At 52.0% G+C, this 15,874-nt stretch overlaps 1 protein-coding gene across 1 annotated transcript; it reads left to right on the top strand.

Moving 5' to 3' along the window:
* The first annotated feature begins 247 nt into the window (after positions 1 to 247).
* Positions 248 to 12,366, top strand: IL13RA2 (interleukin 13 receptor subunit alpha 2). Its single transcript, XM_067304010.1, has 9 exons — positions 248 to 377; positions 3,477 to 3,628; positions 5,570 to 5,723; positions 6,081 to 6,201; positions 7,904 to 8,088; positions 9,244 to 9,401; positions 10,194 to 10,338; positions 10,923 to 11,025; positions 12,008 to 12,366. Exons 1-9 carry the CDS (start codon positions 299 to 301, stop codon positions 12,048 to 12,050), a joined length of 1,140 nt encoding a protein of 379 aa, XP_067160111.1. The 5' UTR covers positions 248 to 298; the 3' UTR covers positions 12,051 to 12,366.
* Positions 12,367 to 15,874: the final 3,508 nt, after the last annotated feature.

Here is a 15,874-nt window from a genome sequence, read left to right as displayed (position 1 = left end):
GAATGTGCTTAGCTAGCCAGAAACAACTGTAAACGAAGCCAAAGTCATCCATGCGTTGCCATCTCCAAAAGTTACAAAAAACCCACCCCTTCTCTGGGAGATGATTAATCAGTTGTGGTAAATGAAGAAAATCAAATGAGGTGGTTGTTTGTGCTCACCCTGCAGAGGGAACTCCAGGGCCCCATTCGTGTGCTAAAGCCTTTCAATTCCGGTTTGTTTTTCTAGCCTCCTCGTGTGCAGGTTGAACGGATGCTTTTCTAACGCCTTCCACGGTGAATCTTTGAAGTCCTACCTCCAAATGGCTCACCAGCGGATTTGCGTTTTCGCCGTTATCCTGGTGTGGGGCTGCTTGGCGTCTTCCTCCTACCACACGTCAGGTAAAGCAGTGGCCATTGCGTGTTGCTGCCTACCGCGCGCTTCAGATGATTAGCTCGGGCTCTTGAGGAAGGTAGGCCTTAAACTGAAACTTTTTATGCTGCAGCAAGTGGCTGATTTATAGGCATGTAATTAATTGCATAAACAGAGCGTGTGCTGAGTGGAAGTTTTGCAACAGCGTGCAAGGGAGCAGGAACTGCCTTTTCCGCGCGGTGAATGTATTGTTTGCTATAGAGGCGTCGTGGCTACATACCGCTTAGGTACATAAACGTTCCTGGGTACGGTCCCAGCTGTGCGGGATGTGCTAGGCACCAGGCTTATCCATAAACGGAGAATAACACTTTCTTCTTGCAACAATTTTTGCTCGGCGAGCTGCTGTCCCTGGAAATGGCACCGCAGGATCAGCCTGTTCGCCGGAGGCTGGACTCGGTGACTGGCGGTCTCTGCCGGCACCTTCATGGATGCTGTAGCCAAAGCTGAAAGCGTCCCAACGAAAACTGTTAAATAAAACCTGTTGAGTGGCCTATGCAGCAACTATCTGCACCTAGAGCATGACCTGACGCGTTCCCTTTGGAGATAGGGCCGCCCATGGAGCACACCCTGATGTGCCTCACTGCAATGCAAATAAGGTAGAGAAGAAGGTATTTTTTTTCAGGAAATATTCAGAAGCAGCTTTCCTTCAAGACTGGATAATAAAGTAGAGTATGTTTGATGCTGGGGTCGGTGCAACGGATCTGAGCGATACTGTCATGTCGTGAAATAACTTAGAAATGAGAAATCATGTGAGAGGCAGTACTTGACATTTAAAAGAAAATTAAATTCCAGAATGCAAGCAATATTCCAAAAGGAAGCGTTTCCATCCCCGCTGAACTTCAGTCAAAATTTATTTTGCAAGAATTATTGTTTATAGTTGTGATTGTTTTGAAAAAGCGTTCCTGATCGTTCAAGCTCTGGGCGGACCCAGATTTCAGAATGTCATCATTGCGGACGAGAGCAAAACTTTAGTTTGGTCTACTTGAGTCTTGAAAACCCCATACCAGACTCCTGAACGGAGTCTAGTAAATTTATGCTTCTTTGTGCAGCTCTGAGGCTCAACATTTATCCACCCAGGAGGACATTTCTGACCTCCGGGACAGTCTAGCCGACTGCGGTGCCAGCAAATCCACACCAGCAGCTGTGCGCGTGCTTCACGCTTTGGCTGCCCTCCCATGCACTCGTGCCAGCAGGGCTCTCGGTGGAGGCTCGCTGGTGTGCGAGGAACACCCCTTGGCCTTCCTCCTCCCTTGCTGGCGTGGGTGGAAATAGCCTTTCTGAACGGTTGCTCGTTTGCTTTCTAGCAGCTGCGGCTCCTCAAGCTACATCCCACTCGCGCTGCTCCCTCAGTTTCTGGAGTCTTTGCGTGTTTGCAAAAGACCAGGAGGTGGGTGAGATGTCCTTGCTTCACCTTAGAGGCTCTCCAAGACCCAGAGCTGAGCGTGCTTTGCCCTTGCCCCCACTCCCACCTCCTCTGCTCTTGCAGCAGGGCGAGTCCTGCCCCTTCCTCCTGCGAGAGCACGGGACTGCGCCGGACGTCCTCAAACACCAGCTACTGCACGCGCAGGGCCATCACCTTCATCCCTGGAGCTGCACCAAGCCCACCGCCACGCTCCCAACCCAGGCTGCAGTCGCAGGACTAATAGCTGGTGGGAGGGAAACTGTTCTACTTGTAACGCAGAAAATACTGAAAAGCTCATTTTTGCTCCAAACTACTATAGTCTACTGCTCCTAGCCCAAGCACCGCCCTAAACACACTCCCATGATACCCAACTTTGCTATCTAACACAACAACAGATCATCCGTGGAGCTTTCTATTCTCGGAAATGCAGGATCTTAGGACTGCTGCCTACAGTGCGTTTCATTTGGGAGGGTTTAGTTTGGAAAAATAAATCTTTCAGCGGTTTTCCACAAAGTCTCCGAGGAACCCATTAAAGTTTGATTTATAGAGTTGTCTTCCACTGAAAGGTATTCTCAGGGTCTGCTTTTGTAAGGGCTTTACAGAAGAAAAAAGGAAGGACAAACAGTGTAGATCTTGACTAAGATACAAAAAGGGAGTCAGGAAATGTTGTGTCCTGGAGGCCAGGCTCCCACTGGGGACGGGTGACAACGCCAGCCGGACACTGCCAGGAGAAGGGCTCCGGACCACCACAAGAAAAGTGCATCATGTACAGAATATGTAGAAACCCAGATGGATAACTTTGCCTCTAGATAGTGTATGTGGAGAAAAATGACCTTAGATGTTATATAAAAAAAAAAAATTGGCTTAGTTTGAGCTAATAAAACTGAATAGCTTCAACAGCTTTATGTCATGTGAATGGAATTCTCAATAAAGAGTGGAGATTTTAGGAAGTATGTCTTCTTAGTATAAAAATCATCCAAAAGATACTCTATTTTATTAACATATGGCAGTAACTTACAATATTTTAATAAAAGCCAGATTGTCTGTAAAGGTGCGTTTTTTATAGCTGATAGAAGGTGCCCAAAATAAGAATGATTTTGTTCTAACTTTTTGCTTCTCTGCTTCTGTAATTTTTTTTTCTTTCTCATTAATCTCTAATGTACTTGAAAAGAATATTCAAAGCAAGATGGGTGTCTGTTATGGTTAGGGAATATATATTCCCCCGGCAATGTGATGCAATCTGTCATCCAGGCTTGTCGCAAGCGCTGACGGCAAAGTTTGCGGTGATATTTGTCATCACGGTTGCTGGTAAATGTCTGGAGACAAAACTGAGGAAACACAGGACGTGAAGGGTCATTGCAGGACAGTAGTTTTGCACAACACAACTTGAAGGGGAGCGTCAAAGATGTCATGGCACTCCCGCTGCCGCTCTGCCTGCATTGGAGGGTTTTCTCTGAGCACCAGCAAAAACTGGGCTTGCACAGGCAGGCGGGAGCAGAGCTTGTGCGTATTTGCTGATAGAGGCTATTAAATGTTCAGCGCTGGACCTCAATCCCTCCGCCCCAGCAGCTGCATTTGTCACGTCATGAAATTTCATGACTTTTTTTTGTTTGCTTTCTTTACATCAACATCCGTTTTTACCCCCCCTGCTTCCTTTTCGCCTTAGTTGCTCCCCCACAAGATCTGCAGATTACTGATCCTGGACTTTTGGGGTCGCTCGACGTAGAGTGGAAGCCCCCGCTCAACGTGCAAACCTTCAACGAATGCACGGTAAAATACAAGTTTGAATACCGCAATGCGGGCGACAGAGACTGGAAGGTAAGACAAAGTGCGGTGAAATCCTGTTCAGCATGTTGCTGTTCTTCTGCCTTTAGTTCCTGCATAGGTTTAAGCTTGCGATACGATGGTTTCCTGTGAAAAAGCCAGACCCCAGTCTCTAGGGCCAGTGGTTTAAATCTTTTGCCAGATGAGAACGTGTTTTGAACCTTCGCAGCAGTCAGAGTGGGAATAAGGGGCTATTGCCCCTAGAGAGTGTGCGCTGCTTGCTGCCAAAAGGAATCCAACCGTATCCAGCAGCATTCCTCATCGTAAAAGCGCTATACTTTTTAGAAAGGCTTTATAGGGCTTGAACGGGAACTCGCACCATGCCAACAGATCCTTTGGGATGCAAAGTGTTGTATAAGGCTGATTTTCGTTAATTATCCTAACGATCTAGCATCCCCTTTATCCAGGAGAGTGTTTTTAATTCCCGTTTACTTTTGTCTTTTAGACATGTTTGACTCTAGCTCATCTCTGCGATTAAATTGCCAGTCTCAGCCCCTTGCTGAGTAGCAGAGCAATAGCAGACGTGTGCAATGCAGGAGGGGGTGTTGCAATATTTGTGGGAGCCCACAGAAGCTGGAAGCTGCTGTGGGGTTGGGAAGGGGACGGAGCAGGGAGAGGAGAAGCCTTGCAAAGCTTGCCCCAAAACGGGGCAGGGAAGCGAGGAACCAGGTTAGCGGTGCTGGGGGCCCCCAACCGCCCGCCGGGGCTGGTTTCTGGATGCTGTCATCATGCGTGACACCAGTCACCCTGCCGGCCATGCAGCAGCGTGCGGCTGTGCCAATTCTTCTACGGTGATTTGAACCAACATTTAAAAAGCACCAAGCAAAAAAGGCAGAAAAAAAAAAAAAAGGCAGAATTCCCTGAAGCACAAGTAATAAAAGTGTCTCATGCAAGGCAGACCCGAAAAGTAGAACAAAATCATCTCTTGTACCTTGCCAAAAATTTGACCCCAGATGAGGTTACAAAGAAGAGTTGATTTAAAAAAAAAAAAGCAAGCCATGGGGAAGCAAGAGCCAGGGCTGCCTATCAGAAACACATGGCCCAGTCGGGCTCTTAAAAGCTGGGACAGGTGACAAACCATGCCACCGCAGGCTACGCCACTGCAGCTCGGGTTGCAGCAAGCACATTAATTTTACAACATGTTGCTGCTGTGCCCTCCGGGTTAATGAGACCCTGCTGCCTCTCGGTTTGCTGTAACGCTTGCCAACTCCTTTTTCTTTTTTCTAAAGGGGCAGGGAGGCTTCCAAATCTGAGGGGAAAAAGATAAATTATATATATCTCAGAGTGCTCAAAAGGTTACGCCACGAAGGGCTGTACGTGCTGGCTGCTGCTCCTCGCTGGGACGGCGGTCAAGCCCGGCAGGGTGCGGTTGCTCTTTCCCATGTGAACCATCCCTGCAAGGCCGGTTGTTTTGCACGACACCTCATCCTTCCTTCTGCTGCTGCTGACCTCAGCGCGCTGACGAGCGTCACCTTGACACTCACGTTGGCATCCTCTGCAGACCCTCCGGGGCGCTCCCGGCTGGCAGGGGTGTCCCTTGAGCCACAGCCTGCTCCTCCCTGTCGTTGCTCATGTCCTGGCGGGTGGTGGGACTCGAAGCCAGCGAGGTTGGGCAGCACCGGTTTGGGAGAAAGCTTCGCAACACACAACTAGCTATTTCAGCACTCTTTGCCCCAGATGGTTGCAGATGACGTGACATGGCTTACCGGAGCCATTTCAGTGCTCATCACTCATCTGCCGCGTGATGAGCGGCCAAGTGAGGAACAGGAGTGCTGGAAAAGCCCAGAGCAGGAGAAGCAGGATAGACATGCAAAGAAACGCTACATTAAAGCACAAAGCTGAGCCTAATAGCAGCTGGAACGGGAGCACTGATAGCAAATTGTGCAGCCCACTTAGCGGCAAAAGAGGTGCTTATAAAGTCTGTCTTTCAACCAGGTTATTTTTACTAGGAAACTAAAATTCAGAGTTGGCTTTGACCTCAGCAGGACTGCTGAAGCCAAGGTACAGACGCTGCTCGAAGGCCGGTGTACCGACGACGTGGAGGTTCAAAGCGAATGGATCCACGCCACCTTCCAGGTCCCGCTGCAAGGTGAGGACTGGCCTTTGGCGCCTGGTGCAGCTCCGCGCGCTGCAGGAGCCCCTCGCACGGGCGTTGGGCGGCTTTGGCAAGAGGGAGAAGCGGAAGCAGCGGCTGGGTCCTGCCGCTTTCTCGTTGCTTCGTGTCCTGCCCCTCTCCAGGCACCGCTGGGCTGCCCAGCCGGAGCGCCACCGCTGAATAACAACTTTATTATCTATATTATTGCTATCCTATTACGGCGACTGGCCTTTTTTCTTTTTTTCTCTTCTGACTGCAACGCTCGATTGTTCAGAGATGTAAAATGACGGGTTTTTTGCTCAGCCCGAATAGTACCTTCCTAAATAGCGGTTATTATTTCCTGTTTGACAGGCAAACTGGAATCAGAAGTTAAGGATTTTCACTGCATCTATCATGACTGGGAATACCTCAAGTGTACATGGCAGCCAGGGCTGCTCGCGCCTCGAGGGGTGCATTACGGACTATATTATTGGTATGTATTAGCGAAATGGGAAAACATCCAGGCAGCTTCTCTTGAATCACTCAAGGTAGTAAAGCGCCCCAGCAAATCCGTTTTTACGGCTGGCGACGCTAGTACGGGACCCACCTGGAACGAGCGGGAAGACCGCCCAGCTTTGCCTTGTGCTTTTGCCTTTGCTGAAGACACCCGGAGCATTTGGGCTGCTCCTTTCCCTAGCGTGGGATTCGGCAGGCGGTTCCCGAGCTCAGTGAACCCTACATGAAGAGCAGGGTTTCTTGGCCACCAACCGTTTTACCTTACAAATACGTTTTCATAGCCTTAGCCCAGCTCACGGACACGCGCGTGCTGCCAAAGCGCAGTAATAATGTGTGTTTCTCCATTATTTCCGTTATACTGCTGCTTAACCGAACTTAGTGATTCTTTCTTCAAGAAAAGCAAAGCTAGACCTTTATGGTTTGGGCCAAAGGAACCGCTTCATTTGTTATGATGTTATAACAAGGGTGACTTGGGTTTCCTGCCTGTGGGCAACTTGCAGGCAGAGACCTAGCTGCTATTTAAAAATTGTTTCCATATTGTTCTTGGAAATACTGTTCGAAGCAGCTACGCCGATTTAAAAGCAAGTTAATAACCACAAAGGTCTCTGAAGAAAACCATGGAAATTCATGATTCAGTCCTGGAAAAAAACCCACCCTCCTTTAACTGCCTGTAATGAAAACAGGCGTTTGGATCTGGGTCCCGTCGTACGTCAGGAGTGGGCGGGAAGGCAGCCGCGGCGCCTTTTGGATCCCCGCGAGTTCATTTGTATAGCTGCCGGCGTGCGGCGTTTTCCCACGTACCGTGCCATGCCGGGAGGCGCTCGTTAGGCTCCGAGCGCAGAGGCTGGATGCGGCCCTGCCGCGACGGCGGTCACCCCCCCAGGGAGTCTTAAAAGGTGACGCAAAACAGCACTTAATATTTCCAGTATTGGGCCAGCAGCAAATCTGGCAGCCTGAGCGTAACGCGTGTGGTCATCATCCCGCGGCGCGTCTCCGTCCGGAGAGGAGGGATGAGGCACGGGGCAGGGAGAGGCTGCGGGTTGAACTCGGAGCTTTTGACGACTGCAGAAGCCTTTTGCTTGCGCTGCAGCGCAGCTGCCCACGAGCGCGAGACGCTGCGTCACCCCCGGCTGCTCCCATCCCGCATCCACCGGGCCCGCGGCCAGCGGCAGCTTCCCGGCATCCGGCCCGTTAGCCCGGCAAGGTGCTTTCGGAGCCAATGCTGGCGGTCCCAGGAGGGTCCCCGGGACTGTCCCTGCAGCAGGCCACGGACACGCCAAAGCCTGCCTCCTCGCGATGAATTATCAGCACCTACCATTAATGGAGAAACCCCCAAACCAGCGAGTTTGGGGAGGGGGTGCGCTGGCGCAGCAGCTGCTAACCCGCCACCCCGCGCCTCGCTCCCGCCCGCCGTGTTGGCGTTATCGGACCGCGTTCGTGCACAGGACCTGCCGGCGGCGCGGCTCGTCCCTGCGGGCGCGCTCGCTCGCATTGGCGGCGTGGGTCACCCGCCGTGAACCGCTGCGTTTCCCCTTTGGAGGGGAGGTTTCCTCAAAAAAAAAAAAACAAAAACAGAAAAAGGAAAAAAAGGCTGTATTGCAAATACTTACCACCCTTGCTTTTTTTTTTTTTTCTTCTTTCTTCTTTTTTTCTCCCCTGTTTTCCTAACGCACCTCTAGGTACGAGGGCCTGGACCATGCCGAGCAGTGCGATGACTATATTCAGGATCACGGTATAAACATCGGCTGCATGTTGCAAAATCTGAGCCAGGCAGAATATAAGGACCTGACCATTTGCGTCAACGGTTCGGCGGCGGCCACGCTGCTGAGACCTTTGTACGTCACCGTTCGCCTCCAAAATCTAGGTAATAACTGCAGAGAGCTCAGCCGGGCTCTGGGGAACCGGGCGGCTGTCGCGCGGCAAAGGCTAACCCTCCCGCACCGAGGGGAGGCAAACTACCGTCTGCCCTTGCAAAGGAGCAGCTGTAAGGCGCCCGGATGAATTTGTCCCTGGAGAAGGGGCTGTGGCATGTGTCCTGCAGGACCTTAGTCTCCAGCAGCATTTGCAGTTGAGCAATGCTGCTCGGTGCCCAGCCCGGGACGTGCAAGTGCAATGCTCGGGCAGCCAAATGGTTTGGGAAGCCAACGGTCTGCGGCAAAGTAACAAGAAATTAAGATATAGGGGTCATCCCTGGCTGAGCGGGTGGAAGAGCTGAACATGAACACGTCCATGAGCCCCCTGTCCCAAGCTCTCCCCAGCAGACAGTGCCGGAGGCCTTGCCCTGGTGGCACCACGGCAGAGGTGGCTTTGGTCCATGCCGCTGGATTGAAACCGCTGCTCCAGCCCCAGGGAGGGCTTTGGGCGTTGCTATTTAGAGCAAGTCATGAGCGGTGGAGAGATGGGTGCAAGGTGCAACGGGGTCTGCCAGCGCTGCACGGCTGAAAAGCATGAGTGGGTCTTGGGTGCATCAGAGACGGGGAGAGCAAGCAGAGCCACTCATACTCACCCACTGCTCTGGGCACTTACTACGCTGGTGCCTCTACCTGAATATTAATGTCACAGAATAAATAGCTAGTCCTCCAGTGCAGCCACTGGCCTAAGCAGCAGGATTTCTGGATTCGATTAGTGCTGCCACGTGCCGCTTGCGCAGCTTTGGGCACATGCCATAAGCCAGAGCCTCCGCCACGATGCAGCGTGTCCAGCCAGCGCTCGCGGCAGGGGACGAGGACAGCCTGGAGGCGCGTGGAGCGCTGAACGGCTGCACGCGCCGGCCGGGAAACCCGCCGAGTGCAACGCTCAGACGCCAGCGATCAAAGTCCCTGCGCCGCGTTTCAGCGCGGGAGCTGGCGCAATCCATGTGCGAAAGCAAACCAAGCAACACGGCTCCCAGCCTGGGGGCAGCCCGCGCTCCCGCGGCATCGCGACCGTCGAAATCCCGCCCGCGGGCAAGGCTGGAGGTTGGCGGCGATTAACCGAGCGTCCGTTTGATTGCACCACTTGACCTTCTCTTTTCCCCTAGCAAAGCCGTCGCCCCCGGAGGGGCTGGTGGTGTCCGTGTCCGGCTCCGAGGAGCTGCGGGTGACGTGGAGCCCACCAGGTGGGGAGACGCCACCCCAGTGCCTGGAGTACGAGCTGCAGCTGGCAGAAGACCGGGGGGACGCCAAGGCTGCCTGGGAGGTAGGGAAAACCCTGCTGCTGCCGAAAGCGCAGCGCGCCGTCGCTCGGGGAGGAGAAGGGGCTATCGGGGCCCTGCCCGGTGGCCGGGAAGGGGAGGCACGCGGTGGAAAACCCTGACCCGCTGCCCTCTCGCACGTGTTCCCGCTTAACACCGTGACCTCCCAGCCCCAGCACTTGCTGTAACGGTAACAGCCCCCGGCGCAAGGCCATGAACTGTAATTTTCGTAGGCCTCCAGCCCGTTACGTCAGAAGCTTTACGCAGGACGTGAAGGTTGTTTTGCTTTGCTTTCCTGAACACAGGAGCACAAGCTGGTCCAATGAAACTGTAATTCTAATTTCGCCAAAGTGGCAGCTTGGGACGCAATGCATCATTTCTGCATAGTGCTTATTCCTTGTGCATCATTCAGTTGCAGTTTTGATAGCAAAAGTGGCAAGAATTAATTAATCACAGGGACATCTGATGGACTTTTTCTTTCTTTAATTGTCATATTCTAGAGATGGATGTACTTAGACAATTTCATGAAGGATTCCATAAATTAACATGCATAAATGGCAACATGCATGATGGGGACCTCAGAACGTATACATTTTCAGTAGGTTAATCTCCACAATCATCTTACTGGCATTGGTTGGTCCAAAGCTATTGTGAAATCATTTAAAACTGCCAAACCATAATCCAAGTGCTTGTAGAGTCTGGGTAGCGTGTTTGGCAACATCAGACCATGCCAGCTTGCTACTGGCTGTGGGATGTAATTCCTTGACCTTTCTTCTCTGTGTTGTTTTGTTTCTCAGTCTGTGTCAACACAAATGGAGACTGCCTTCACCATTCCCAGAGCAAATCAAAGCCGCGTCTCATGTGTCCGTGTCAGGGGCAGAACAAATAATTTCTGTGCCGACCAGGGCTTTTGGAGTGAATGGACGCAAGAGTGTTTCTCTGGTATGGAACCAAAAATCAACCAGCATTTCTTCTACGTTCTTTATAAAACCAGTTTGGGACAAAGCGCTGATGGCTGCCATGGGCATCTGCTGGTGTCCAGTGCTGGAGATGGGATCCCGGTCTAGTCACACCCTCAGCCTGATCCAGCATGGTCGTTCTTACGGCTTTGCATCTCCATGGCACTTAACAGACAAATCCCAAACTATTAACCTTTCCTCACCAGCAAAAAACAGGGCCCTTAGGGCTTCTTCTCCATCTACCCAGAGCTTCCAGGAGGATTCAGCTGCCTCCACTGAAATGAGGGCTGATTTTAGGAGGAATAGGGGTAAGCTGAGAAGACGGGCCCTGCCTTAACTCCCAAAGAAACACTATGTAGCACTGACACTTCGCAGAGCCTGGGCTCTACAGGGGCAGTCCCAGTGTGCCTTGGCCCTACCACAGGATGGTTGCATAGAGGTGGCTGCAGATAAATGCTCTGCCGAAGGGCAGCAGGTCGCTCGTACATCAGAGTTTGCTTTAGAAGAGGTAACATGACCCGTTCTGCAAGCTGCCATTGCCTTATTCGCTGTCATTTCTCTCCACAGTGTCCAGAAAAGAGGACAAGCAGCTATTTATCCTTGTTCCAGTCATTCTGAGTTTTTCATGTAGCCTCATCATATTTATGTTGATTGGCCAGTGCAAGAAAAGGTAAGCACGAAGGCAGCCTGCACACACAATGTGCTTCCATACGGGTGTCTCAGGCTCCAGTTATACATGAAGCGACATATCGAGTAACAAGAGCCAAATACATTAATAGATACCCTAAGACTGAGCGCTAAACAGCAGCTTATATCCAGCAAACCACCTAATAACCGTGGTGGTTTCTGATATGAAATGCCTTGCAACGAGCTACAAAATCACAGCAGAGCCCCGAGTCTTGGCGAGACAAGCCTAGGCTCTTTCTGTCAAACGCAGCAAAGTTACCCACACGTAGAGCAGCGCAAGTAATGCCACTAGCTTGCCCGAAACCACTCAGGCAGCAGAGATTTGTTCTGGCTGGGGTAGAGCAACGCCATTCTTCCGGGCTGAGGCTCATTCTCTTCACGCTTACATCAGTCTGCATTCCTTTCAATGTCGCATTGCACAGGGGGAAAGCTGGTGCGGTAGGTGAACTTGCCCATACCCGAGTTACCGGCACTGACGACATTTTCTTCAGGTCAGAAGGATCACTTAGAGAGAACTGATCTCCCGGTACAGAGACTATTATCCTTTCCTTACTGTATAGTAAGACTGTACAGGGTGAGCATGTGGGTAGCCTTTGTTACATGCTTTTTAAGGTATCACTGATGAGGGAGAACTGGCTATAGAAATACTTTCTATAGAGAAGAAGATGAACTAATAATCTAAGAAGATGAACTAATAATCTCTTCTCTATACAGAAGAGATGAACTAATGCATTTTTGATAGATGAATGCATGGGGTTTCAGACACACACTTCATTTCTGTTTTCTATTTGCCTTTCAAATGTTTTTGTTCACGAAATTTGAACAAAGTGTAGATGCTAGCAAGAAACCCATGGAAAGCAAATTCCCCCTGCGTTGTCATGGGGATGCTGTGGGGTGTCACGGGGATGCCGTGGGGGGCCACCAACTCTCTCGGTGCTGGGAATAACAACCTGTGCCCACTGCAGATCCCCAGCAGGAAAGCCGTTGCCCTCGTCTGTGGGATGCTAACTCCGCTAACACGATGACTGTACTGCTTGTGTTTGATGGATTGCTCTTAGAAGATCATCCCAAGGAGAGACAAGGAGCCCTGAGCTATCGGAAGTCCCTTTGGGCCTTTCTTGCTGCCATTTACAAGGTCGGTTGTTGGATTTCAAGTCTTCAACGGGCCCGAGAAAACCTCGGAAGAGTTTCTCAACTGATTCTGGAGCAAACCGTTTCTGATAACGGGACAAGGGAGAAAAAGGAGGCAGTGGGAACTGCAGTGAATAAAGACACCACTCTGCTGTGTGGGTTTTTTTCAGAGTTTCAGCAGGAGGCACACTGAAGGGCAATACCTCACACACAAGGCCACGTACTAATGCCTGCAGGTAGCCACCATACCCCCCTCTTCTCTCACCACTTCTTCCTTCCTAGTCCCCGAATACTCAATCTGCCGATAGTATTTAAATGCTGCCCTTGAGCTAACTGCATTTATTTCATCACCTGATATGCCTTATCTTTCGCAAAGCTGAAGTAGGGAGGCCTCGAGAGAAAGTTTTGCTGTAAAAGGTCATAGTCAGAGCTATTGCAAAGGGCAGATGATGGTTAAAAGGAGAAGCAAAGGGTTACTGCGGCAAAGGCAAGTATGGGAACTTCTCTGGGAACCGAGCACAGGTACCAGAATTCGGTGAAGTACCCCAGATGTCTCTCAAAGCCATGTATTCAGCTAATGAAATTGCTGACTGGCTTCTAAGGAATCGCTCCCTACGATGATAAACAAACAAAAAAACCCCAGTCACCACTACGGCTGGGTGAACCCCCAGTGAGACGCGATCCACCAAGCACAATTCTGGGTTTGTCTGTTAAAAAAAAATGAACCAACTCAGACCCGTGTGTTTACTGTGCTTTCATTTCCTCTGCCCAAGCCAGAGAACACATTTTCTTGCGGGAGCATTTATTCCCAGATGGGAATTTCTAGTGAACCCAGGAAGCTTAGAAAGAAAATAAAGCTTGCAGCAATCAGATATGCAAAGAGCCCTGTTAATACAATCAGTCAGAGAACAACACAGCAAGCATCTTATGCATCCAACTGCAAAATTATTCAGTTGCTATATCAGCTGCTCCCCTGCTCAATGGGCAGCAACCCAATGCTATTTGGGGAGCAACCAAGGCAAGAAAGCACCAGGAAAATCGGACTGGAGCAGAAGTGAAATTACCCGATTGTTGTTATTTTGAGGAGACGCAACCTCTGACCGTACCCTCTGCTGCTTCCTGGGGCTCTACAGCCGAGAACAGCGGCATGTGTGTGCAATGGGCACTGCAAATGCCGTGCTTTAACTCAATGAATGCAGCACGCTGGCTACCAGCGAAGGGAGCTGGACGGGGCACGGCGCTGCCTGATCTCGCAGAGAGGGCGAAGGGAACCGGGAGCGAGGGGAGGAAGCTGAAACAAAGCTGGCTTGGAGCACGGCTGAATTCAGAGCTGAGCTGCTTGGCTGGGCTAAGGCTGAGGTCCTTCTGGTGCTTTTAGGACCTACGGGACTGGGGTGCATCCAGAACTGGGGAGCATTTAGGCTACAGGTTTTCAGGACTGTCATCATGGGCAGTAGTTATGGCATTAATAATAATGGTTAAAATCCAAAAGCGCTAAAGAAATCCATTGGAAAGAGGCTTGTTGAGCTTCCCTGCTGCTGAGAATAGCGCCCAGCATGCCTCTGATATTCTGCCAGCCCGTTAAACAGTTTAAATCGCTACTAAAAATACACGGTCGCATTGTGAAACTTGCCCGTTTGAAACGCAGGGTAATAAACTAGAGACCACCCCGGTGCAGCGGGTAAATCGGACGCAGTTTCACCCACCCGACGGCAAGGGAACCCCAGGCGCAGCTCGCACAGGCGTCTGGAGTGCCCGAGCGGCCCGGCAAGCACCGGCAGCGCCCGCCTGCCCGCCTGGCCGGGTCCCACCGCGCTGCCGGCGCGAGGACGGGATCTCCGTGCCGCTTCGGCGGGGGGAAGCCGGGGTTTCGCACGGAGGCGACGCCAGCGGAGGCGGCAATCTGGGCCCGCGTTGCCCACGGGGGCGAGTCCTCTGATCGCAAACCGCTGCACCCGCACGGCCCGAGCGCACAAACCCAAGCGACCAGGCAGAGAAGCCCCCAGACAAACAGCAGAGCAAAAAGCCCACTTACAGCCCCAAACTCTTGCTAGGCCAAGCTCAGCACAAGCACGGAGCAAAAAGCCTGCTCCAGGTCTAAAGAAACCCCAGGAAACGCCCCGGGAGCATGCCGGAGGCGAGAAGCGATGCTGAGACCCTGCTGGAGCTCTCTTTAGGGACTGCTTTATAATCTGGGTTAAGACTTCTAGCCTAATTTGGTCCAAAAAGAGATAAGAAGGGAAGAAGACTTAAAGAGAACGGACAGGTGGCAAAGGAATGATGTTGTACCTCCAGAGCTACAACTCGCCCCAGAGAAGATCAGAGCTATTTCAGTAACCGCAAAATATAAAGATCAGGCTGAAGCATGCCTAGAAACCTGCCTAGTAACGCAGTGATAAATTACGGACATCTCCTTATAGCTGTACGCTGCGGCTTTACGTGCGCGCCTAGGTGAGGAAAGGCAGGCTTTGCCCTGGAGCGGCTTCCCGGCACCGGACGCGTCCCCGCGCGGAGGGTCCTCCCTGCACAGCAGTGACACCTCCGCCTGCTTTCTCGCAGCATCCCGTCCTCGCGCGCGGCCACCTCTCCTTCCCCACATCCTAAACCTGGCTAGAATTTCAGTATTAGGCTTTCCGCCCCGCCAAATGTATAGGATTATACTAATCACGTATTTCTTTCACGCCGTATTCGCAGCGTAGCAGTTGAATCCATTTGCTGTAGTCCGTAATTAATATTTTCAGTAAAGCTCTTTCAAAAGCAGTCCTTTGGCATACTCTGCTCTTATTGCTTCCAGCTTCTGTCTGGCTTCCACCGTAGTTTTACGGCACTTAATCCCCCACGTCTGGCGAGGCATGCCGTTGCCCAGCTCGCACCGAGAGCGCCTTTGCACGCCCCCGAGCTTGTGGCCTCTCTGCCTCTGACTGATAAAGTCTTAGAGCCATTTGCTGAAGGACGAGAAGCAACCCTTCCGGCGGATTATTTTCCCCGGAGAATGTCAATACTCGTCAAACATATGAAAGCATGTTTTCGTTCATGCTGGGGGGGAAACGCAAAATCAATTTGTCTGTCAAATTCTAACAGCTTTGGGGAGGTAACAAAAACGGGAAAGGCAAATGACAAGGTCACTAGCGGCATCCGAACGCACACAACCACCCCCGTGCTCTCAGCGAGGCCTGTTTGCAAGCTGCCAACGAGAGAACGACCCGAAAACCCACATCCCTTTCGTCGGCTTTTTCCATCCTTGAGTTTTTTCATGTTTCTAACCGCCGACTACAAGGTTTTGACGCGTCTCGAACGCTGCAACCTGCCTGGGCGATCGCGGCACGCCGCAAGGCTCCGCCGCGAGCAGCTCTTTCCTCCTTCGGTTGCGGCTGCATCCCGGCGCCGGCAGCCTCGCTCCCGTGCCGCCCGTCCGGCGCGGTGCCGGCAGCTCCGTGGCCGCTGGGTGTCAGCGTCCGTGCTCGAGCGAGCGGCGAGCGCAAAGCGCAGGCAGATCGGCTCCCGACACAAGTCACTGTTTTTTGCCTGAAAATGAAAGCGAGACAACGGTGCCTGCGCGGCGGCGGAGCTCGGCTCTCTCCAGCCCGCCAAGCGGGACGCCCCAGCGTTCGGCACCCGCTGGGCTGTCGGGTAACGTCACCGCTGGCGACTCTCGGCCTCGTGCCCGTGGCCCGGCGCAGCCGTGCTGACCGGCTCCCGCA

This window comes from Apteryx mantelli, chromosome 13 (assembly GCF_036417845.1).
Source record: "Apteryx mantelli isolate bAptMan1 chromosome 13, bAptMan1.hap1, whole genome shotgun sequence".
In the NCBI taxonomy this organism is placed as follows: domain Eukaryota; kingdom Metazoa; phylum Chordata; class Aves; order Apterygiformes; family Apterygidae; genus Apteryx; species Apteryx mantelli.
The sequence above is the reverse complement of the archived record's forward strand: the minus strand, read 5'-3'. Positions and strand labels throughout refer to the sequence as shown.